Source organism: Taudactylus pleione, unplaced genomic scaffold (assembly GCF_031769625.1).
Source record: "Taudactylus pleione unplaced genomic scaffold, aTauple2 ptg000123l, whole genome shotgun sequence".
In the NCBI taxonomy this organism is placed as follows: Eukaryota; Metazoa; Chordata; class Amphibia; order Anura; family Myobatrachidae; genus Taudactylus; species Taudactylus pleione.
In genome coordinates, this window is record NW_028284525.1 from 151,177 (window position 1) to 177,295 (window position 26,119).

The 26,119-nt window shown below is 45.2% G+C and overlaps 1 protein-coding gene across 1 annotated transcript in view; it reads right to left on the reverse strand.

Moving 5' to 3' along the window:
* Positions 1-26,119, reverse strand: part of LOC148523980 (ICOS ligand-like) — a 206,253-nt gene that overhangs the window by 101,530 nt on the left and 78,604 nt on the right. The window contains exons 3-5 of the mRNA XM_088472446.1: positions 24,944-25,288; positions 7,543-7,821; positions 2,321-2,458 (exon numbers count right to left, since the gene is read on the reverse strand). Coding sequence (XP_088328572.1) covers positions 2,321-2,458; positions 7,543-7,821; positions 24,944-25,288 — 762 coding nt within the window. The remainder of the gene's footprint in view (positions 1-2,320; positions 2,459-7,542; positions 7,822-24,943; positions 25,289-26,119) is intronic.

Genomic DNA, 26,119 nt, shown 5'->3' on the forward strand with positions numbered 1-26,119 from the left:
CCCCTATCTCTTCCCTGGCCCTTCCCCATGAGGCCATGGCCCTCTCTCAGGTGCGCTATATTATGTCCCTATTTATCCCCATCATCTCCTGGCCTCCCCTATCTCTTCCCTGGCCCTTCCCCATGAGGCCATGGTCCTCTCTCAGGTGCACTATATTATGTCCCTATTTATCCCCAGCATCTCCTGGCCTCTCCTATCTCTTCCCTGGCCCTTCCCCATGATGCCATGGCCCTCTCTCAGGTGCACTATATTATGTCCCTATTTATCCCCAGCATCTCCTGGCCTCCCCTATCTCTTCCTTGGCCCTTCCCCATGAGGCCATGGCCCTCTCTCAGGTGCACTATATTATGTCCCTATTTATCCCCAGCATCTCCTGGTCTCCCCTATCTCTTCCCTGGCCCTTCCCCATGAGGCCATGGCCCTCTCTCAGGTGCGCTATATTATGTCCCTATTTATCCCCAGCATCTCCTGGCCTCCCCTATCTCTTCCCTGGCCCTTCCCCATGAGGCCATGGCCCTCTCTCAGGTGCGCTATATTATGTCCCTATTTATCCCCATCATCTCCTGGCCTCCCCTATCTCTTCCCTGGCCCTTCCCCATGAGGCCATGGTCCTCTCTCAGGTGCACTATATTATGTCCCTATTTATCCCCAGCATCTCCTGGCCTCTCCTATCTCTTCCCTGGCCCTTCCCCATGATGCCATGGCCCTCTCTCAGGTGCACTATATTATGTCCCTATTTATCCCCAGCATCTCCTGGCCTCCCCTATCTCTTCCTTGGCCCTTCCCCATGAGGCCATGGCCCTCTCTCAGGTGCACTATATTATGTCCCTATTTATCCCCAGCATCTCCTGGTCTCCCCTATCTCTTCCCTGGCCCTTCCCCATGAGGCCATGGCCCTTTTTCGGGTGCGTTATATCCCTATTTGAAATATGGGGGGGCACCAATGCTCCTACTAGCACAGGGCACCAAAAAATCTAGTTACGGCTCTGCACATAAGCACCTGACTCTGCCCTAAATGCTTCATACATTATGTACTTTTCTCATTTATCTGTAAATACTGTTGTAATTTGATAACTAAAGTAACTTTATACATTGGTGGGGGCCTAGCACGGGGAATGAATTACCGCACATACAAAAAGGAGTCAGTGGGGACTCCATATTTCTTGTCTCTACCTCTGGTACATTCTCCTCTCTCTTCCACCACTATCTGTGGCTTGTGGGTATTTTAAGAGAGGAGGGGAACCATGTGCATCCCCTGCCCGTGCGAGCCCCCTCCTCCATCAGCGCAGTAGAGTCTGGTTTTGTGCCAGAGTGTACAGCTCATGTGCAGGTCTCCTGGAAGGGTGTGGTAAGTATTACTGCCGGATGCATGGCCGGCGTTTCAAATCCCCACAGCGGCTGCCCGGCAAGAGTGAAAATCCTGATCATCCTAAGGTAAGTATCGCTAACCTAATTCCCTACCCTAACCCTCCCTTAGGGGTGCCTAACCGTAATCCCCCCCCCCCAAGTGCCTAACCCTAACCCCCCCCAAGTGCCTAAACCTAACCCCCCCCTTCCCCGCTGCCTAACCCTAAGCCCCCTGGGAGCCCTAAACATAATGTGGCTGCCGGCGCCCGGCTTACCTCTGTTCGATATGCCGGGCGTCAGTCTTCCGGCATCTGGTTAATGACAGGCGTCAAGTTTTCGACACCTGTCATTAGTTCCACGCCGGGATTAGAGTGTCTGGAAGCCGGTGGTCGGCATTTAGACCGTCGGCTTCCAGATTACATCCCCTCCGGGAACATAGCGCCCACACTGTGTTTCTGGAGACTTCTCTAGTGCACATGCGCAAATCTCCGGGAAGATAGCCGCCGCGCCATTTCCCGGTGATGTCTGTTTACAGAGATGGCCGATGTGGGACTCTGAGGGATGAGTATAATATAATATGGGTGCATGGTGTACGGTTTGGGCTGCGCACCCTGCACCCAATATAGATCCGCCAATGTGCTGGCTCCCACACTGCGCTGATTTGGGCTTTTCTCTCATTTGGCACCTAGTACCCCTTCTACACTAACCACACCCAACTCTATCTCACCTCTCCCCTCTGTAGTATCTGGTGGTATCTCGACATGGATGTCCCAGCACTAACTACACCTCACCGATAGCAAAATATGTCCTCTGTCTCTGAGCCTTGTTACCTCCACCTGGGAAATATTGTTGGAATATACTCTTTCCTTACCCATGATGCATCCTATAATCTATTCCCTCTGATCATCTCCAGCCTGAACTACTGCAACCTCCTATTTACATCTGCACAAATAGAAAAACAGCAGAAACTTACGGTTAGGAGAAAAGATCTTTCTTTTAATTAGCACAATTCCAGCCACCAAAAGTATAATCAGAGTCACAACGATGGCTATGGTTAGAACGCCATATTGTTTCTTATTCTGAGGACTCGCGCAGGTAACGTCCATCTTATCTGTCGAAAGAGCAATATACACTATTATAACACCTCCTCAATACTTCATATAACACCTCCTCATTACTTCATATAACACCTCTCTAACTCCTCCTCCTGTTACTCTATATAACTCCTCATTGCTTCATATAACATCTCCATATAACTCATCCTATTACTCTATATAACTATTCCTCATTACTTCATATAGCTCCTCATTACTTCATATAACTCCTCCTCCTGTTACTCTATATAACTCCTCATTACTTCATATAACATCTCCATATATCTTCTATTACTCTATATAACTACTCCTCATTACTTCATATAACACCTCTCTAACTCCTCCTCCTGTTACTCTATATAACTCCTCATTGCTTCATATAACATCTCCATATAACTCATCCTATTACTCTATATAACTATTCCTCATTACTTCATATAGCTCCTCATTACTTCATATAACTCCTCCTCCTGTTACTCTATATAACTCCTCATTACTTCATATAACATCTCCATATATCTTCTATTACTCTATATAACTCCTCCTCATTACTTCATATAACACCTCTCTAACTCCTCCTCCTGTTACTCTATATAACTCCTCATTGCTTCATATAACATCTCCATATAACTCATCCTATTACTCTATATAACTATTCCTCATTACTTCATATAGCTCCTCATTACTTCATATAACTCCTCCTCCTGTTACTCTATATAACTCCTCATTACTTCATATAACATCTCCATATAACTTCTCCTATTACTCTATATAACTACTCCTCATTACTTCATATAGCTCCTCATTACTTCATATAACTCCTCCTCCTGTTACTCTATATAACTCCTCATTACTTCATATAACATCTCCATAAAACTTCTCCTATTACTCTATATAACTATTCCTCCTGTTACTCTATATAACTCCTCATTACTTCATATAACACCTCTCTAACTCCTCCTCCTGTTACTCTATATAACTCCTCATTGCTTCATATAACATCTCCATATAACTCATCCTATTACTCTATATAACTATTCCTCATTACTTCATATAGCTCCTCATTACTTCATATAACTCCTCCTCCTGTTACTCTATATAACTCCTCATTACTTCATATAACATCTCCATATAACTTCTCCTATTACTCTATATAACTATTCCTCCTGTTACTCTATATAACTCCTCATTACTTCATATAACACCTCTCTAACTCCTCCTCCTGTTACTCTATATAACTCCTCATTGCTTCATATAACATCTCCATATAACTCATCCTATTACTCTATATAACTATTCCTCATTACTTCATATAGCTCCTCATTACTTCATATAACTCCTCCTCCTGTTACTCTATATAACTCCTCATTACTTCATATAACATCTCCATATAACTTCTCATATTACTCTATATAACTATTCCTCATTACTTCATATAGCTCCTCATTACTTCATATAACTCCTCCTCCTGTTACTCTATATAACTCCTCATTACTTCATATAACATCTCCATATAACTTCTCCTATTACTCTATATAACTATTCCTCATTACTTCATATAGCTCCTCATTACTTCATATAACTCCTCCTCCTGTTACTCTATATAACTCCTCCTCCTGTTACTCTATATAACTCCTCATTACTTCATATAACATCTCCATATATCTTCTATTACTCTATATAACTCCTCCTCCTGTTACTCTATATAACTCCTCATTACTTCATATAGCGCCTCCTCATTTAATATAACATCCCCTTTTAACGCCTATTTTTCCATATGTACCTTCTCATTACTTAATATAACATTCTATTATTACTTCATATAACATCTCCATATAACGCCTCCTATTACTCTATATAACTATTCCTCATTACTTAATATAACTCCTCATATTACTCTATATAACTCTTCCTCATTATTTAATATAACATCTCCCTATAACTCCTACTTATTAAGTTATATAGCCGCTCCCTATAAACTCCTCTTTCTTCCTCTAAATCCTATTACTCAACATAACTCTACCTAATTATCACTCCTGCACATTAATCCATATAACTCCTCCTACTGCTCCATATAATCCCTCCCATTACTCCATATAACTCCTCCTACTGTTCCATATAATCCCTCCCATTACTCCATATAACTCCTCCTACTTCTCCATATAATCCCTCCCATTATTTCATATAACTCCTATTCCTCTATGTAGCTACTCTTCATATAACCCCTCCCATTACTCCATATAACTCCTCCTACTGCTCCATATAATCCCTCCCATTATTATAGCTCCTCATTACATGGTATGGTATGGTGACCATGGTATGGTATGGTTTGATATGGTATGGTGACCATGTTATGGTATGGTGACCATGGTATGGTTTGGTATGGTATGGTATGGTGACCATGGTATGGTATGGTATGGTGACCATGGTATGGTATGGTGACCATGGTTTGGTTTGGTATGGTGACCATGGTATGGTATGGTTTGATATGGTATGGTGACCATGGTTTGGTATGGTGACTATGGTATGGTTTGGTATGGTATGGTGACCATGGTATGGTTTGGTATGGTGACCATGGTATGGTATGGTGACCATGGTATGGTATGGTTTGATATGGTATGGTGACCATGGTAAGGTATGGTTTGGTATGGTGACCATGGTATGCTGACTATGGTATGGTATGGTGACTATGGTATGGTATGGTGTCCATGGTATGGTATGGTATGGTGACCATGGTATGGTGACTATGATATGGTATGGTGACCATGGTATGGTATGGTGACCATGGTTTGGTATGGTATGGTATGGTGACCATGGTATGGTTTGATATGGTATGGTATGGTGACTATGGTATGGTATGGTATGGTTTGGTATGGTGACCATGGTATGGTATGGTGACCATGGTATGGTATGTTTTGATATGGTATGGTATGGTGACCATGGTAAGGTATGGTTTGGTATGGTGACCATGGTATGGTATGGTGACTATGGTATGGTATGGTGACCATGGTATGGTATGGTGACCATGGTATGGTATGGTGACTATGGTATGGTATGGTGACCATGGTATGGTATGGTTTGATATGGTATGGTGACCATACCTTTGGTGACGGAAATCATGCAGATGTTGCTAAAAAAAAACAATAAGTGCACTTTTGTGACTTCTCTATTATCATAATAAAAACTCAGTTTGAGGATGGGCCCCCCAAGCTAAAGTTACCAGCCAGCCCCTGCCTACCCCCTTCCCATTCCTCCATGTAACCTTCCAGCTCCTGCTGTTACATAAATCCTCTCCCTATAACTCTTAATATTATTCCATATAACCTATTATTATTACTACCTCTACTACTAATAAACAATCATCGCAGTCTGCTGACCATGCATGTACGGCGGCCATCGTACGGTAACTTCTGTGGTAAGTAGCCCGTAGGCTGCAGCGGTGAATACCCCTTTTACACCAAAGCAATAATACGGGTTATTGCCGTGCCAAACCCGGTTGCTGTTTGGTGTAAAAAGGTTCAGTGGTTGGATTCCCAGGTTGAGCAATCTAACCAGGGTAACTTGCAGGGTCTAACAAGGGTAACCCGGGTCGTCGACCCATATCCAGTTTACAGCATGGAGAGAGTCAGATCCCCAGCGCTTGGAGATTGTCATGGCCAAGCGCCAACATGGGCGCAGTGTGAATGACGCCAACCCAGGAATAACCCGGGTCAGCGCTGCAGTGTAAATGGGGTCTGTGCAGGTCCTGGTTTGGAACCATGTTCCAAATCCCGTATCCGAACCCCCACTTTAGTGTAATAGGGGTATAAGTGTTGGTAATCCGACAGCCCCATAGAAACCTTCTGCTGGCGGAAATGGTGCAGCCACGGCAGATATGAGAGGGATCTGCTTCGGTCCCGCCATGTTATATTCTGAGGATCCTTCATTTTTGCGAGTACCCCCAGAAAAAGGTAAGTTGTTGGGGGCTATACTGCTGATATTATTTGATAAATAGGCCTCTATGGGGCTTCTATAAAGTCAGGAGTAAATGAAAAATGGAGCAAACAAAGGACAATTTCTTCCTGGAATATACCATGTTATAGCGCAGGGGGGCAAATGCGTTTCTTCCTCCGCACGCTGGGAACATCCCGTTATTTCATGTAGGGAACAAATACTGAGCAACTTTCTTCACAGTGACAACTGGAATTACAAGGGCGAGATGCAATCAGCGTGTATAGGTCGCAGTGACGGTACGCTAATCTCTGCTCGCAGCTCCATATGCCGCAAAGCCATCGGAAGCCGTGCTCGCACTGATTCTGCACATGTTATGTCTGCCCATCTAACCCACCTGCCCCATCTAACCCACCTGCCCCATCTAACCTACCTGCCCCATCTAACCTACCTGCCCCATCTAACCCACCTGCCCCATCTCACCTACCTGCCCCATCTGCTTCACCTGCCCCATCTAACCCACCTGCCCCATCTAACCCACCTGCCCCATCTAACCCGCCTGCCCCATCTAACCCACCTGCCCCATCTCGCTCACCTGCCCCATCTAACCTATCTGCCCCATCTAACCCACCTGCCCCATCTCACCCACCTGCCTCACCTACCCCATCTCACCCACCTGCCCCATCTCACCCACCTGCCTCACCTACCCCATCTCACCCACCTGCCTCACCTACCCCATCTCACCCACCTGCCTCACCTACCTTATCTCACCCACCTGCCTCACCTGCCCCATCTCACCCACCTGCCCCATCTAACCCATCTGCCTCACCTGCAGTGCTACATGGTTTTACCAAGGTTCATATTGCTCCTTTGTTACTTTATAATGAATGACGTTTGCATGTCCCTGTATACGTTCCTATCTCTCCCCTTATTCTCCTATTACACCATAAAATTGCCCCTATATATACTATGCCCTATATCTCCTCTTATTCCCCATATTTCTCCACCTTATATCCTCTCTAACTGCATCTCACCCCTATTACTCCTTTTATCTTTGTTACCCCCTTTCACCACTTACTGCCCCCAGGACTTCTCCTATGACACCCCTGTTTCTCCTCCTATTACCTCCTAGAACTCCTCCTATTCGTTCCTGCAGCTACATGTGACTCACAGGTTTGGGCGGTGACATTTCCCTGCTCCGTCATTACGATACAGGTGATATTGATGGAGGAGGTGACGTTGATACTGATTGTACTGGTCACATTATTATTGAGTCCGTCTTGCTGAATGTGAATACGACCCTCCCGTAGCACACTGCCGTCACTGGAGTTTATCCACATGATTCTTGGTTGCCGGAAGCCCCCAGGGGTAGAGCAGGTCAGGGTCTGTTCCTCACCATGAACAACCTGTACAGAGATAGGGTTTGCCACATCCAGGGGGCTGATTCCATCTGTAAATACAGAACTGGGGTCAGCTAATGAGGTCTGGGGTGTTAGAAAGTAATTTCTATCTGTGGTGAAACAAAACTGTACAGTATATGCTAGATGCCGATGTTCACATAAATTAATGATTTATTGTTACTGTGCGTGCGCAAAAGTCTCAAAAAGTTTCTACAGCGCATGCATTACACAGAGTATGCAAAAAAGGCACTAGGTATCAGACATTTCTTGGAAAAGTATTTGGTGTTTTTGGGTATGTGCTACAGGCACAGTGTCTATCTTCTAATACATCCTACACATAGTAACACTTAGCTGTGTTGGGAGGTGATGTGTATGTGCTGTAGACAGTGTGTCCTCCTAGTACATCTACACATAGTAACACTTAGCTGTGCTGGGAGGTGATGTGTATGTAGTACAGGCACAGTGTCCTCCTAGTACATCTACACATAGTAACACTTAGCTGTGCTGGGAGGTGATGTGTATTTGCTACAGGCACAGTGTCCTCCTCCTAGTACAAATACACATAGTAACACTTAGCTGTGCTGGGAGGTGATGTGTATTTGCTACAGGCACAGTGTCCTCCTCCTAGTACATATACACATAGTAACATTTAGCTGTGCTGGGAGGTGATGTGTATGTTCTATATACACAGTGTGTCCTCCTAGTACATCCTACACATAGTAACACTTAGCTGTGCTGGGAGGTGATGTGTATGTAGTACAGTCACAGTGTCCTAGTACATCTACACATAGTAACACTTAGCTGTGCTGGGAGGTGATGTATATGTAGTGCAGGCACAGTGTCCTCTTCCTAGTACATCTACACATAGTAACACTTAGCTGTGCTGGGAGGTGATGTGTATTTTCTATATACACAGTGTCCTCCTCCTAGTACATCTACACATAGTAACACTTAGCTGTGCTGGGAGGTTGTCACACGCCGCCCTGGAAACCCCAGAATCAGACCCCGTCACCTACCTTTGCGGGTACTGAACCACGCTGTCTTCCGGCTCCCGCGCTGTGTGCTGCTTCCCTCTCTCTCTGGCCGGTCTCCGCTGTCCTCTGGAACGTCCCGCTGCTCTGCTGCTCCCACGCTGGCTCCTGCTGGTCGCTGGTCCCCGCTGACTTCAGAGAAGCGATGTCCTCCGGTCCATGGGCGTGGCCATATTGGATTGCCCATGTGACACGCTACCACCAATGAGGAGTCTTCTCCTTCTCTCTCAGCCTGTCAGCTCCCAGCGTCCACTATATAAGGTTCCCCAATGCTGACACAAGTTGCCAGTGCAACTAGTTTCCTAGTGAGCTTTCCCACTGTGCTCCAGTTGCTCCACGTAGCTTCCCAGCTACCGACGTCTACCCCACGGCTATCCAGCCGCTCCACGTAGCCACCCAGCTACCAACGTCTACCCACGGCTATCCAGCCGCTCCACGTAGCCACCCAGCTACCAACGTCTACCCACAGCTATCCAGCCGCTCCACGTAGCCACCCAGCTACTGAAGTCTACCACAGGCTATCCAGCCGCTCCACATAGCCACCCAGCTACCAACGTCTACCCACGGCTATCCAGCCGCTCCATGTAGCCACCCAGCTACCAACGTCTACCAACGGCTATCCAGCCGCTCCACGTAGCCACCCAGCTACCAACGTCTACCCACGGCTATCCAGCCGCTCCACGTAGCTTCTCAGCTCCTAACGTCCACACAAGGCTATCCAGTCTTTCCAAGTGGCTTCCAAGCTACCACACCACTTCTAGCAGTACTCAAATTCCCTATTAGTTCACTGCTTCCTCTCATGCGGAGGAATTTTATTAAACCAAGTCTCCTCCTGTGGGCGTCTGCGCCAAGTGATACAGGTCCAAGGCCCAGTCCGGGAACACAGTCTTTAAATCCCACGATTGTGACAGAGGTGATGTGTATGTGGTACAGGCACAGTGTCCTCCTCCTAGTACATCTACACATAGTAACACTTAGCTGTGCTGGGAGGTGATGTATATTTTCTATATACACAGTGTCCTCCTCCTAGTACATCTATACATAGGAACACTTAGCTGTGCTGGGAGATGATGTGTATGTAGTACAGTCACAGTGTCCTCTTCCTAGTACATCTACACATAGTAACACTTAGCTGTGCTGGGAGGTGATGTATATGTAGTACAGGTACAGTGTCCTCTTCCTAGTACATCCTACACATGGTAACACTTAGCTGTACTGGGAGGTGATGTGTATTTTCTATATACACAGTGTCCTCCTCCTAGTACATCTACACATAGTAACACTTAGCTGTGCTGGGAGATGATGTGTATGTAGTACAGTCACAGTGTCCTCTTCCTAGTACATCCTACACATAGTAACACTTAGCTATGCTGGGAGGTGATGTGTATGTGCTACAGGCACAGTGTCCTCTTCCTAGTACATCTACACATAGTAACACTTAGCTATGCTGGGAGGTGATGTGTATGTGGTATAGGCACAGTGTCCTCCTAGTACAAAAAAACATAGTAACACTTAGCTATGCTGGGAGATGATGTGTATGTTATATATGCACAGTGTCCTCCTCCTAGTACATCTACACATAGTAACACAGCTGTATGGGGAGGTGATGTGTATGTTCTATATGCACAGTGTCCTCTTTCTAGTACATCTACACATAGTAACATTTAGCTGTGCTGGGAGATGATGTGTATGTGGTACAGGCACAGTGTCCTCCTCCTAGTACATCTACACATAGTAACACTTAGCTGTGCTGGGAGGTGATGTGTATGTAGTACAGGCACAGTGTCCTCCTAGTATATCTACACATAGTAGCACTTAGCTGTGCTGGGAGATGATGTGTATGTGGTACAGGCACAGAGTCCTCCTCCTAGTACATCTACACATAGCAACACTTAGCTGTGCTGGGAGATGATGTGTATGTGGTACAGGCACAGTGTCCTCCTACTACATCTACAAATAGTAACACTTAGCTGTGCTGGGAGATGATGTGTATGTGGTACAGGCACAGTGTCCTCCTACTACATCTACACATAGTAACACTTAGCTGTGCTGGGAGGTGATGTGTATATGGTACAGGCACAGTGTCCTCCTCCTAGTACATCTACACATAGTAACACTTAGCTGTGCTGGGAGATGATGTGTATGTGGTACAGTCACAGTGTCCTTCTCCTAGTACATCTACACATAGTAACACTTAGCTGTGCTGGGAGGTGATGTATATGTTCTATATGCACAGTGTCCTCCTCCTAGTACATCTACACATAGTAACACTAAGCTATGCTGGGAGATGATGTGTATGTGGTACAGACACAGTGTCCTCCTAGTACATCCTACACATAGTAACACTTAGCTGTGCTGGGAGGTGATGTGAATGTGCTATATGCACAGTGTCCTAGTACATCTACACATAGTAACACTTAGCTGTGCTGGAAGATGATGTGTATGTGCTATATGCACAGTGTCCTCTTCCTAGTACATCTACACATAGTAACATTTAGCTGTGCTGGGAGATAATGTGTATGTGGTACAGGCACAGTGTCCTCCTCCTAGAACATCTACACATAGTAACACTTAGCTGTGCTGGGAGATGATGTATATGTAGTACAGTCACAGTGTCCTCCTCCTAGTACATCTACACATAGTAACACTTAGCTGTATGGGGAGGTGATGTGTATGTTCTATATGCACAGTGTCCTCTTTCTAGTACATCTACACATAGTAACATTTAGCTGTGCTGGGAGGTGATGTGTATGTGGTACAGGCACAGTGTCCTCCTCCTAGTACATCCTACACATAGTAACACTTAGCTATGCTGGGAGATGATGTGTATGTGGTAGAGGCACTGTGTCCTCCTCCTAGTACATCTACACATAGTAACACTTAGCTGTGCTGGGAGGTGATGTGTATGTGGTACAGGCACAGTGTCCTCCTCCTAGTACATCCTACACATAGTAACACTTAGCTATGCTGGGAGATGATGTGTATGTGGTACAGGCACAGTGTCCTCCTAGTACATCCTACACATAGTAACACTTAGCTATGCTGGGAGATGATGTGTATGTGGTACAGGCACAGTGTCCTCCTCCTAGTACATCCTACACATAGTAACACTTAGCTGTGCTGGGAGGTGATGTGAATGTGCTATATGCACAGTGTCCTAGTACATCTACACATAGTAACACTTAGCTGTGCTGGAAGATGATGTGTATGTGCTATATGCACAGTGTCCTCTTCCTAGTACATCTACACATAGTAACATTTAGCTGTGCTGGGAGATGATGTGTATGTGGTACAGGCACAGTGTCCTCCTCCTAGAACATCTACACATAGTAACACTTAGCTGTGCTGGGAGGTGATGTGTATGTAGTACAGGCACAGTGTCCTCCTAGTATATCTACACATAGTAGCACTTAGCTGTGCTGGGAGATGATGTGTATGTGGTACAGGCACAGTGTCCTCCTCCTACATCTACACATAGTAACACTTAGCTGTGCTGGGAGGTGATGTGTATATGGTACAGGCACAGTGTCCTCCTCCTAGTACATCTACACATAGTAACACTTAGCTGTGCTGGGAGATGATGTGTATGTGGTACAGTCACAGTGTCCTCCTCCTAGTACATCTACACATAGTAACACTTAGCTGTGCTGGGAGGTGATGTATATGTGGTACAGGCACAGTGTCCTCCTCCTAGTACATCTACACATAATAACACTTAGCTGTGCTGGGAGATGATGTGTATGTGGTACAGGCACAGTGTCCTAGTACATCTACACATAGTAACACTTAGCTGTGCTGGGTGGTGATGTTTATGTAGTACAGGCACAGTGTCCTCCTAGTACATCTACACATAGTAACACTTAGCTGTGCTGGAAGATGATGTGTATGTTCTATATGCACAGTGTCCTCCTAGTACATCTACACATAGTAACACTTAGCTATGCTGGGAGATGATGTGTATGTTCTATATGCACAGTGTCCTCCTAGAACATCTACACATAGTAACACTAAGCTATGCTGGGAGGTGATGTGTATGTAGTACAGGCACAGTGTCCTCCTCCTAGTACATCTACACATAGTAACACTTAGCTGTATGGGGAGGTGATGTGTATTTTCTATATACACAGTGTCCTCCTCCTAGTACATCTACACATAGTAACACTTAGCTGTGCTGGGAGGTGATGTGTATGTAGTACAGTCACAGTGTCCTCCTCCTAGTACATCTACACATAGTAACACTTAGCTGTGCTGGGAGATGATGTATATGTAGTACAGTCACAGTGTCCTCCTCCTAGTACATCTACACATAGTAACACTTAGCTGTATGGGGAGGTGATGTGTATGTTCTATATGCACAGTGTCCTCTTTCTAGTACATCTACACATAGTAACATTTAGCTGTGCTGGGAGATGATGTGTATGTGGTACAGGCACAGTGTCCTCCTCCTAGTACATCTACACATAGTAACACTTAGCTGTGCTGGGAGGTGATGTGTATGTAGTACAGGCACAGTGTCCTCCTAGTATATCTACACATAGTAGCACTTAGCTGTGCTGGGAGATGATGTGTATGTGGTACAGGCACAGTGTCCTCCTCCTAGTACATCTACACATAGCAACACTTAGCTGTGCTGGGAGATGATGTGTATGTGGTACAGGCACAGTGTCCTCCTACTACATCTACACATAGTAACACTTAGCTGTGCTGGGAGATGATGTGTATGTGGTACAGGCACAGTGTCCTCCTACTACATCTACACATAGTAACACTTAGCTGTGCTTGGAGGTGATGTGTATATGGTACAGGCACAGTGTCCTCCTCCTAGTACATCTACACATAGTAACACTTAGCTGTGCTGGGAGATGATGTGTATGTGGTACAGTCACAGTGTCCTTCTCCTAGTACATCTACACATAGTAACACTTAGCTGTGCTGGGAGGTGATGTATATGTTCTATATGCACAGTGTCCTCCTCCTAGTACATCTACACATAGTAACACTAAGCTATGCTGGGAGATGATGTGTATGTGGTACAGACACAGTGTCCTCCTAGTACATCTACACATAGTAACACTTAGCTGTGCTGGGAGGTTATGTGTATTTTCTATATACACAGTGTCCTCCTCCTACTACATCTACACATAGTAGCACTTAGCTGTGCTGGGAGGTGATGTGTATATGGTACAGGCACAGTGTCCTCCTCCTAGTACATCTACACATAGTAACACTTAGCTGTGCTGGAAGATGATGTGTATGTGGTACAGTCACAGTGTCCTCCTCCTAGTACATCTACACATAGGTTCACTTAGCTGTGCTGGGAGGTGATGTATATGTTCTATATGCACAGTGTCCTCCTCCTAGTACATCTACACATAGTAACACTAAGCTATGCTGGGAGATGTGTATGTGGTACAGACACAGTGTCCTCCTAGTACATCTACACATAGTAACACTTAGCTGTGCTGGGAGGTTATGTGTATTTTCTATATACACAGTGTCCTCCTCCTAGTACATCTACACATAGTAACACTTAGCTGTGCTGGGAGGTGATGTGTATGTGGTACAGGCACAGTGTCCTCCTCCTAGTACATCCTACACATAGTAACACTTAGCTATGCTGGGACATGATGTGTATGTGGTAGAGGCACAGTGTCCTCCTCCTAGTACATCCTACACATAGTAACACTTAGCTGTGCTGGGAGTTGATGTGTATGTTCTATATGCACAGTGTCCTCCTCCTAGTACATCTACACATAGTAACACTTAGCTGTGCTGGGAGGTGATGTGTATGTAGTACACTCACAGTGTCCTCCTCCTAGTACATCTACACATAGTAACACTTAGCTATGCTTGGAAATGATGTGTATGTGGTAGAGGAACAGTGTCCTCCTCCTAGTACATCTACACATAGTAACACTTAGCTGTGCTGGGAGATGATGTGTATGTGCTACAGGCACAGTGTCCTCTTCCTTGTACATCCTACACATAGTAACACTTAGCTGTGCTGGGAGATGATGTGTATGTGCTACAGGCACGGTGTCCTCCTTTTAGTACATCCTACACATAGTAACACTTATGTAGTACAGGCACAGTGTCCTCCTAGTACATCTACACATAGTAACACTTAGCTGTGCTGGGAGGTGATGTGTATGTGGTATAGGCACAGTGTCCTCCTCCTAGTACATCTACACATAGTAACATTTAGCTGTGCTGGGAGGTGATGTGTATGTAGTACAGTCACAGTGTCCTCCTCCTAGTACATCTACACATAGTAACACTTAGCTGTGTTGGGAGGTGATGTGTATGTAGTACAGTCACAGTGTCCTCCTCCTAGTACATCTACACATAGTAACACTAAGCTGTGTTGGGAGGTGATGTGTATGTGGTACAGTCACAGTGTCCTCCTACTAGTACATCTACACATAGTAACATTTTGCTGTGCTGGGAGGTGATGTGTATGTAGTACAGTCACAGTGTCCTCCTCCTAGTACATCTACACATAGTAACACTTAGCCGTGCTGGGAGATGATGTGTATGTAATACAGACACAGTGTCCTCCTCCTAGTACATATACACATAGGAACACTTAGCTATGCTGGGAGATGATGTGTATGTGGTACAGGCACAGTGTCCTCCTCCTAGTACATCTACACATAGTAACACTTAGCTGTGCTGGGAGGTGATTTGTATGTGCTATAGGCACAGTGTCCTCCTCCTAGTATATCTACACATAGTAAAACTTAGCTGTGCTGGGAGATGATGTGTATGTGGTACAGTCAGTGTCCTCCTCCTAGTACATCTACACATAGTAACACTTAGCTGTGCTGGGAGATGATGTATATGTAGTACAGGCACAGTGTCCTCCATTTAGTACATCTACACATAGTAACACTTAGCTATGCTGGGATATGATGTGTACATGCTACAGGCATAGTGTCCTCCTCCTTGTACATATACACATAGTAACACTTAGCTGTGCTGGGAGGTGATTTGTATTTGGTACAGGCACAGTGTCCTCCTCCTAGTACATCTACACATAGTAACACTTAGCTGTGATGGGAGATGATGTGTATGTGCTACAGGCACAGTGTCCTCCTAGTACATCTACACATAGTAACACTTAGCTGTGTTGGGAGGTGATGTGTATGTGGTACAGGCACAGTGTCCACCTAGTACATCTACACATAGTAACACTTAGCTGTGCTGAGAGAAGATGTGTATGTGGTACAGTCACAGTGTCCTCCTCCTAGAACATCTACACATAGTAACACTTAGCTGTGTTGGGAGTTGATGTGTATGTGGTACCGGCACAGTGTCCACCTAGTACATCTACACATAGTAACACTTAGCTGTGTTGAGAGAAGATGTGTATGTGGTACAGTCACAGTGTCCTCCTCCTAGTACATCTACTCATAGTAACACTTAGCTGTGCTGGTAGCTGATGTGTATTTGGTACAGGCACAGTGTCCTCCTCCTAGTACATATACACATAGTAACACTTAGCTGTGCTGGGAGATGATGTGTATGTGGTACAGTCACAGTGTCCTCCTCCTAGTACATCTACACATAGTAACACTTAGCTGTGGTGGGAGGTGATGTGTATGTAGTACAGGCACAGTGTCCTCCTCCTAGTACATCTACACATAGTAACACTTAGCTGTGCTGGGAGGTGATGTGTATGTAGTACAGACACAGTGCCCTCCTTTTAGTACATCTACACATAGTAACACTTAGCTATGCTGGGAGATGATGTGTATGTGGTACAGGCACAGTGTCCTCCTCCTAGTACCTCTAGTACATCTACACATAGTAACACTTAGCTCTGCTAGGATATGATGTGTATATGGTACAGGAACAGTGTCCTCCTCCTAGTACATCTACACATAGTAACACTAAGCTGTGCTGGGAGGTGATGTGTATGTGGTACAGGCACAGTGTCCTCCTCCTAGTACATCTACACATAGTAACACTTAGCTGTGCTGGGAGATGATGTGTATGTGGTACAGGCACAGTGTCCTCCTCCTAGTACAGCTACACATAGTAACACTTAGCTGTGCTGGGAGATGATGTGTATGTGGTACAGGCACAGTGTCCACCTCCTAGTACATATACACATAGTAACACTTAGCTATGCTGGGATATGATGTGTACATGCTACAGGCACAGTGTCCTCCTCCTAGTACAGCTACACATAGTAACACTTAGCTGTGCTGGGAGATGATGTGTATGTGGTACAGGCACAGTGTCCACCTCCTAGTACATATACACATAGTAACACTTAGCTATGCTGGGATATGATGTGTACATGCTACAGGCACAGTGTCCTCCTTCTAGTACATATACACATAGTAACACTTAGCTGTGCTGGGAGATGATGTGTATGTAGAACAGGCACAGTGTCCTCCTCCTAGTACATATACACATAGTAACACTTAGCTGTGTTGGGAGGTGATGTGTATGTGGAACAGGCACAGCGTCCTCCTCCTAGTACATCTACACATAGTAACACTTAGCTGTGCTTGGAGGTGATGTGTATGTGGTACAGGCACAGTGTCCTCCTCCTAGTACATATACACAAAGTAACACAGCTGTGCTGGGAGATGATGTGTATGTGCTACAGGCACAGTGTCCTCCTCCTAGTACATCCTACACATAGTATCACTTAGCTGTGCTGGGAGATGATGTGTATATGGTACAGTCACAGTGTCCTCCTCCTAGTACATCCTACACATAGTAACACTTAGCTATGCTTGGAGATGATGTGTATGTGGTAGAGGAACAGTGTCCTCCTCCTAGTACATCTACACATAGTAACACTTAGCTGTGCTGGGAGATGATGTGTATGTGCTACAGGCACAGTGTCCTCTTCCTTGTACATCCTACACATAGTAACACTTAGCTGTGCTGGGAGATGATGTGTATGTAGTACAGACACAGTGTCCTCCTCCTAGTACATCTACACATAGTAACACTTAGCTGTGCTGGGAGATGATGTGTATGTGCTACAGGCACGGTGTCCTCCTTTTAGTACATCTACACATAGTAACACTTAGCTGTGCTGGGAGATGATGTGTATGTAGTACAGACACAGTGTCCTCCTCCTAGTACATCCTACACATAGTAACACTTAGCTGTGCTGGGAGATGATGTGTATGTGCTACAGGCACAGTGTCCTCCTTTTAGTACATCCTACACATAGTAACACTTAGCTGTGCTGGGAGATGATGTGTATGTAGTACAGACACTGTGTCCTCCTCCTAGTACATCCTACACATAGTAACACTTAGCTATGCTGGGATATGATGTGTATATGGTACAGGCACAGTGTCCTCCTTTTAGTACATCTACACATAGTAACACTTAGCTGTGCTGGGAGGTGATGTGTATGTGGTACAGGCACAGTGTCCTAGTACATGTACACATAATAACACTTAGCTGTGCTGAGAGGTGATGTGTATGTGCTATACGCACAGTGTCCTCCTAGTACATCTGCACATAGTAACACTTAGCTGTGCTGGGAGGTGATGTGTATGTAGTACAGGCACAATGTCCTCCTCCTAGTACATCTACACATAGTAACACTTAGCTATGCTGGGAGGTGATGTGTATGTGCTATAGGCACAGTGTCCTCCTCCTAGTACATCTACACATAGTAACACTTAGCTGTGCTGGGAGGTGATGTGTATGTGCTATAGGCACAGTGTCCTCCTCCTAGTACATCTACACAAAGTAACACTTAGCTGTGCTGGGAGATGATGTGTATGTAGTACAGTCACAGTGTCCTCCTCCTAGTACATCTACACATAGTAACACTTAGCTGTGCTGGGAGGTGATGTGTATGTGCTGCAGACAGTGTGTCCTCCTCCTAGTACTTCTACACATGGTAACACTTAGCTGTACTGGGAGGTGATGTGTATTTTCTATATACACAGTGTCCTCCTCCTAGTACATCTGCACATAGTAACACTTTTAGCTATGCTGGGATACGATGTGCACATGCTACAGGCACAGTGTCCTCCTTCAAGTACATCCTACACGTAGTAACACTTAGCTATGCTGGGAGATGATATGTATGTGCTACAGGCACAGTGTCCTCCTTGTACAGTTACACATAGTAACACTTAGCTATGCTGGGAGGTGATGTGTATGTGGTACAGGCACAATGTCCTCCTCCTAGTACATCTACACATAGTAACACTTAGCTATGCTGGGAGGTGATGTGTATGTGGTACAGGCACAGTGTCCTCCTCCTAGTACATCTACACATAGTAACACTTAGCTGTGCTGGGAGATGATGTGTATGTGGTACAGGCACAGTGTCCTCCTCCTAGTACATATACACATAGTAACACTTAGCTATGCTGGGATATGATGTGTACATGCTACAGGCACAGTGTCCTCCTTCTAGTACATATACACATAGTAACACTTAGCTGTGCTGGGAGATGATGTGTATGTAGTACAGGCACAGTGTCCTCCTCCTAGTACATCCTACACATAGTAACACTTAGCTGTGTTGGGAGGTGATGTGTATGTGGAACAGGCACATTGTCCTCCTCCTGGTACATCTACACATAGTAACACTTAGCTGTTCTTGGAGGTGATGTGTATTTGGTACAGGCACAGTGTCCTCCTCCTAGTACATATACACATAGTAACACTTAGCTGTGCTGGGAGATGATGTGTATGTGGTACAGGCACAGTGTCCTCCTCCTAGTACATGTACACATAGTAACACTTAGTTATGCTGGGATATGATGTGTACATGCTACAGGCACAGTGTCCTCCTTCTAGTACATATACACATAGTAACACTTACCTGTGCTGGGAGTTGATGTGTATGTTCTATATGCACAGTGTCCTCCTCCTAGTACATCTACACATAGTAACACTTAGCTATGCTGGGATATGATGTGTACATGCTACAGGCACAGTGTCCTCCTTCTAGTACATATACACATAGTAACACTTAGCTGTGCTGGGAGATGATGTGTATGTAGTACAGGTACCGTGTCCTCCTTCTAGTACATATACACATAGTAACACTTTGCTGTGCTGGGAGATGATGTGTATGTAGTACAGGCACAGTGTCCTCCTTCTAGTACATATACACATAGTAACACTTAGCTGTGCTGGGAGGTGATGTGTATGTAGTACAGGCACAGTGTCCTCCTCCTAGTACATCCTACACATAGTAACACTTAGCTGTGCTGGGAGATGATGTGTATGTGCTACAGGCACAGTGTCCTCCTCCTAGTACATCTACACATACTAACACTTAGCTGTGCTGGGAGATGATGTGTATGTGGTACAGGCACAGTGTCCTCCTCCTAGTACATCTGCACATAGTAACACTTTTAGCTATGCTGGGATACGATGTGCACATGCTACAGGCACAGTGTCCTCCTTCTAGTACATCCTACACATAGTAACACTTAGCTATGCTGGGAGATGATATGTATGTGCTACAGGCACAGTGTCCACCTTGTACAGATACACATAGTAACACTTAGCTATGCTGGGAGGTTATGTGTATGTGGTACAGGCACAGTGTCCTCCTCCTAGTACATCCTACACATAGTATCACTTAGCTGTGCTGGGAGATGATGTGTATATGGTACAGTCACAGTGTCCTCCTCCTAGTACATCCTACACATAGTAACACTTAGCTGTGCTGGGAGTTGATGTGTATGTTCTCTATGCACAGTGTCCTCCTCCTAGTACATCTACACATAGTAACACTTAGCTATGCTGGGAGGTGATGTGTATGTAGTACACTCACAGTGTCCTCCTCCTAGTACATCTACACATAGTAACACTTTTAGCTATGCTGGGATACGATGTGCACATGCTACAGGCACAGTGTCCTCCTTCTAGTACATCCTACACATAGTAACACTTAGCTGTGCTGGGAGATGATGTGTATGTAGTACAGGCACAGTGTCCTCCTCCTAGTACATATACACATAGTAACACTTAGCTGTGTTGGGAGGTGATGTGTATGTGGAACAGGCACAGTGTCCTCCTCCTAGTACATCTACACATAGTAACACTTAGCTGTGCTTGGAGGTGATGTGTATGTGGTACAGGCACAGTGTCCTCCTCCTAGTACATATACACATAGTAACACTTAGCTGTGCTGGGAGGTGTTGTGTATGTGGCACAGGCACAGTGTCCTCCTCCTAGTACATCTACACATAGTAACACTTAGCTGTGCTGGGAGATGATGTGTATGTAGTACATGCACAGTGTCCTCCTCCTAGTACATCTACACATAGTAACACTTAGCTATGCTGGGATATGATGTGTACATGCTACAGGCACAGTGTCCTCCTTCTAGTACATCCTACACATAGTAACACTTAGCTCTGCTGGGATATGATATGTATGTGCTACAGGCACAGTGTCCTCCTCCTAGTACATCTACACATAGTAACACTTATCTGTGCTGGGAGGTTATGTATATGTAGTACAGGCACAGTGTGTCCTCCTAGTACATCCTAAACATAGTAACACTTAGCTGTGCTGGGAGGTGATGTGTATGTGGTAAAGGCACAGTGTCCTCCTCCTAGTACATCTACACATAGTAACACTTAGCTGTGCTGGGAGATGATGTGTATGTGGTACAGGCACAGTGTCCTCCTCCTAGTACATCTACACATAGTAACACTTAGCTGTGCTGGGAGATGATGTGTATGTGGTACAGGCACAGTGTCCTCCTCCTAGTACATCTACACATAGTAACACTTAGCTGTGCTGGGAGATGATGTGTATGTGCTACAGGCACGGTGACCTCCTTTTAGTACATCTACACATAGTAACACTTAGCTGTGCTGGGAGATGATGTGTATGTAGTACAGACACAGTGTCCTCCTCCTAGTACATCCTACACATAGTAACACTTAGCTGTGCTGGGCGATGATGTGTATGTGCTACAGCACAGTGTCCTCCTTTTAGTACATCCTACACATAGTAACACTTAGTTGTGCTGGGAGATGATGTGTATGTAGTAAAGACACAGAGTCCTCCTCCTAGTACATCCTACACATAGTAACACTTAGCTATGCTGGGATATGATGTGTATATGGTACAGGCACAGTGTCCTCCTTTTAGTACATCTACACATAGTAACACTTAGCTGTGCTGGGAGGTGATGTGTATGTGGTACAGGCACAGTGTCCTAGTACATGTACACATAATAACACTTAGCTGTGCTGAGAGGTGATGTGTATGTGCTATACACACAGTGTCCTCCTAGTACATCTGCACATAGTAACACTTAGCTGTGCTGGGAGGTGATGTGTATGTAGTACAGGTACCGTGTCCTCCTTCTAGTACATATACACATAGTAACACTTTGCTGTGCTGGGAGATGATGTGTATGTAGTACAGGCACAGTGTCCTCCTTCTAGTATATCTACACATAGTAACACTTAGCTATGCTGGGAGGTGATGTGTATGTGCTATAGGCACAGTGTCCTCCTCCTAGTACATCTACACATAGTAACACTTAGCTGTGCTGGGAGGTGATGTGTATGTGCTATAGGCAGTGTCCTCCTCCTAGTACATCTACACAAAGTAACACTTAGATGTGCTGGGAGATGATGTGTATGTAGTACAGTCACAGTGTCCTCCTCCTAGTACATCTACACATAGTAACACTTAGCTGTGCTGGGAGGTGATGTGTATGTGCTGCAGACAGTGTGTCCTCCTCCTAGTACTTCTACACATGGTAACACTTAGCTGTACTGGGAGGTGATGTGTATTTTCTATATACATGGTGTCCTCCTCCTAGTACATCTGCACATAGTAACACTTTTAGCTATGCTGGGATACGATGTGCACATGCTACAGGCACAGTGTCCTCCTTCTAGTACATCCTACACATAGTAACACTTAGCTGTGCTGGGAGATGATGTGTATGTAGTACAGGCACAGTGTCCTCCTCCTAGTACATATACACATAGTAACACTTAGCTGTGTTGGGAGGTGATGTGTATGTGGAACAGGCACAGTGTCCTCCTCCTAGTACATCTACACATAGTAACACTTAGCTGTGCTTGGAGGTGATGTGTATGTGGTACAGGCACAGTGTCCTCCTCCTAGTACATATACACATAGTAACACTTAGCTGTGCTGGGAGGTGTTGTGTATGTGGCACAGGCACAGTGTCCTCCTCCTAGTACATCTACACATAGTAACACTTAGCTGTGCTGGGAGATGATGTGTATGTAGTACATGCACAGTGTCCTCCTCCTAGTACATCTACACATAGTAACACTTAGCTATGCTGGGATATGATGTGTACATGCTACAGGCACAGTGTCCTCCTTCTAGTACATCCTACACATAGTAACACTTAGCTCTGCTGGGATATGATATGTATGTGCTACAGGCACAGTGTCCTCCTCCTAGTACATCTACACATAGTAACACTTATCTGTGCTGGGAGGTTATGTATATGTAGTACAGGCACAGTGTGTCCTCCTAGTACATCCTAAACAAAGTAACACTTAGCTGTGCTGGGAGGTGATGTGTATGTGGTAAAGGCACAGTGTCCTCCTCCTAGTACATCTACACATAGTAACACTTAGCTGTGCTGGGAGATGATGTGTATGTGGTACAGGCACAGTGTCCTCCTCCTAGTACATCTACACATAGTAACACTTAGCTGTGCTGGGAGATGATGTGTATGTGGTACAGGCACAGTGTCCTCCTCCTAGTACATATACACATAGTAACACTTAGGTATGCTGGGATATGATGTGTATATGATACAGGCTCAGTGTCCTCCTTCTAGTACATATACACATAGTAACACTTAGCTGTGCTGGGAGATTATGTGCATGTGGTACAGTCACCGTGTCCTCCTTCTAGTACATCTACACATAGTAACACTTAGCTGTGCTGGGAGATGATGTGTACATGCTACAGGCACAGTGTCCTCCTCCTCGTACATCCTACACATAGTAACACTTAGCTGTGCTTGGAGGTGATGTGTATGTGCTACAGGCACAGTGTCCTCCTCCTAGTACATCCTACACATAGTAACACTTAGCTGTGCTGGGAGATGATGTGTATGTGCTACAGGCACAGTGTCCTCCTCCTAGTACATCTACACATAGTAACACTTAGCTGTGCTGGGAGATTATGTGTATGTGGTACAGTCAGAGTGTCCTCCTCCTAGTACATCTACACATAGTAACACTTAGCTGTGCTGGGATATGAAGTGTACATGCTACAGGCACAGTGTCCTCCTTCTAGTACATCCTACACATAGTAACACTTAGCTATGCTGGGAGATGATATGTATGTGCTACAGGCACAGTGTCGTCCTCCTAGTACATCTACACATAGTAACACTTAGCTGTGCTGGGAGGTTATGTGTATGTGGTACAGGCACAGTGTCCTCCTCCTAGTACATCTACACATAGTAACACTTAGCTGTGCTGGGAGATGATGTGTATGTGGTACAGGCACAGTGTCCTCCTCCTAGTACATCTACACATAGTAACACTTAGCTGTGCTGGGAGATGATGTGTATGTGGTACAGGCACAGTGTCCTCCTCCTAGTACATATACACATAGTAACACTTAGCTATGCTTGGATATGATGTGTACATGCTACAGGCACAGTGTCCTCCTTCTAGTACATATACACATAGTAACACTTAGCTGTGCTGGGAGATGATGTGTATGAAGTACAGGTACCGTGTCCTTTTTCTAGTACATATACACATAGTAACACTTAGCTGTGCTGGGAGATGATGTGTATGTAGTACATGCACAGTGTCCTCCTTCTAGTACATATACACATAGTAACACTTAGCTGTGCTGGGAGGTGATGTGTTTGTAGTACAGGCACAGTGTCCTCCTCCTAGTACTTCCTACACATAGTAACACTTAGCTGTGCTGGGAGATGATGTGTATGTGCTACAGGCACAGTGTCCTCCTCCTAGTACATCTACACATAGTAACACTTAGCTGTGCTGGGAGATTATGTGTATGTGGTACAGTCACAGTGTCCTCCTCCTAGTACATCTACACATAGTAACACTTAGCTGTGCTGGGATATGATGTGTACATGCTACAGGCACAGTGTCCTCCTTCTAGTACACATTGTAACTCTTATCTCTCTCACCTGTAACATTCAGGTGTACTATTGTTTCATTGAGAATGATATTGCTATTTGGCATCCATATGATAATACAGTGGTAGGTGTCGATGTCTTGGAAGGAGAGATTGGTCAGGTTCAGGGTGAAATCGCCATCTCTCACCCTCAGGGGATTCAGATGTGCCCGTCCTTTGTACTTCTCATTCTGAGTACTGGTGTCCACCTTCCCATTGAGTACCGTGGTCACCACCAGTTTCTCCAGCTGCCAGTACACCGTAATCTGGTCAGGTGGGTATGGCAAGGGCTGGTATTTACAGGACAATTCCACAGAGCCCCTCAGCCTGCCGATCACACCATCGCTGCACCCCCATGCTAGGAGAAAGACATAATACATACATGTTATATGTTTTACTCAGAGATCTACAAACACATTAAGGTCCCATCAAGGGAACAACATACAGCCAAATCTGCATTAATTATCATGTAAGGTCTCATCCAAATCACCGACTTTCCCCGAAATGTGATGATGTAAGGTCCCTGACCTACATAATAATCACCCCTTATCTCCAGCTCATGTAGTAAGCGTGACGCCAGCACAAAGTCATTCACTAAGGATGGGGGTAAATCCATCTTACTACACACCGGTCACCTGCCAACACCCTCCAGGCTTCCTCTATGTTTCTATGGTGCAGAGCCAGGAGATCCTATTCATCCATTAGCCAACCTAGGACCTGTCTCAGGCGTACACAGAAGTGTGCAGCTGCGCCTATTGGCGGTCACCTTTCTGCGACTTTATGTAAGTGCCAATACAAACTCCTTCCCTAATGGTGTCATATTTCTTGCTACGTGTATCTGTATGGACACAATTGGGATGCATGCGTGGTTTGACTCAGACGCGTGCACAGATGTGTGACTAAGACATGGTGTGACTCAAATGTGTGACTGAGACATGGTGTGACTCAGATGTGTGCACAGATGTGTGACTGAGACATGGTGTGACTCAGATGTGTGACTGAGACATGGTGTGACTCAGATGTGTGAATAAGACATGGTGTGACTCAGATGTGTGTGCAGATGTGTGACTGAGTCATGGTGTGACTCAGATGTGTGCACAGATGTGTGACTGAGACATGGTGTGACTTAGATGTGTGTACAGATGTGTGACTAAGACATGGTGTGACTCAAATGTGTGACTGAGACATG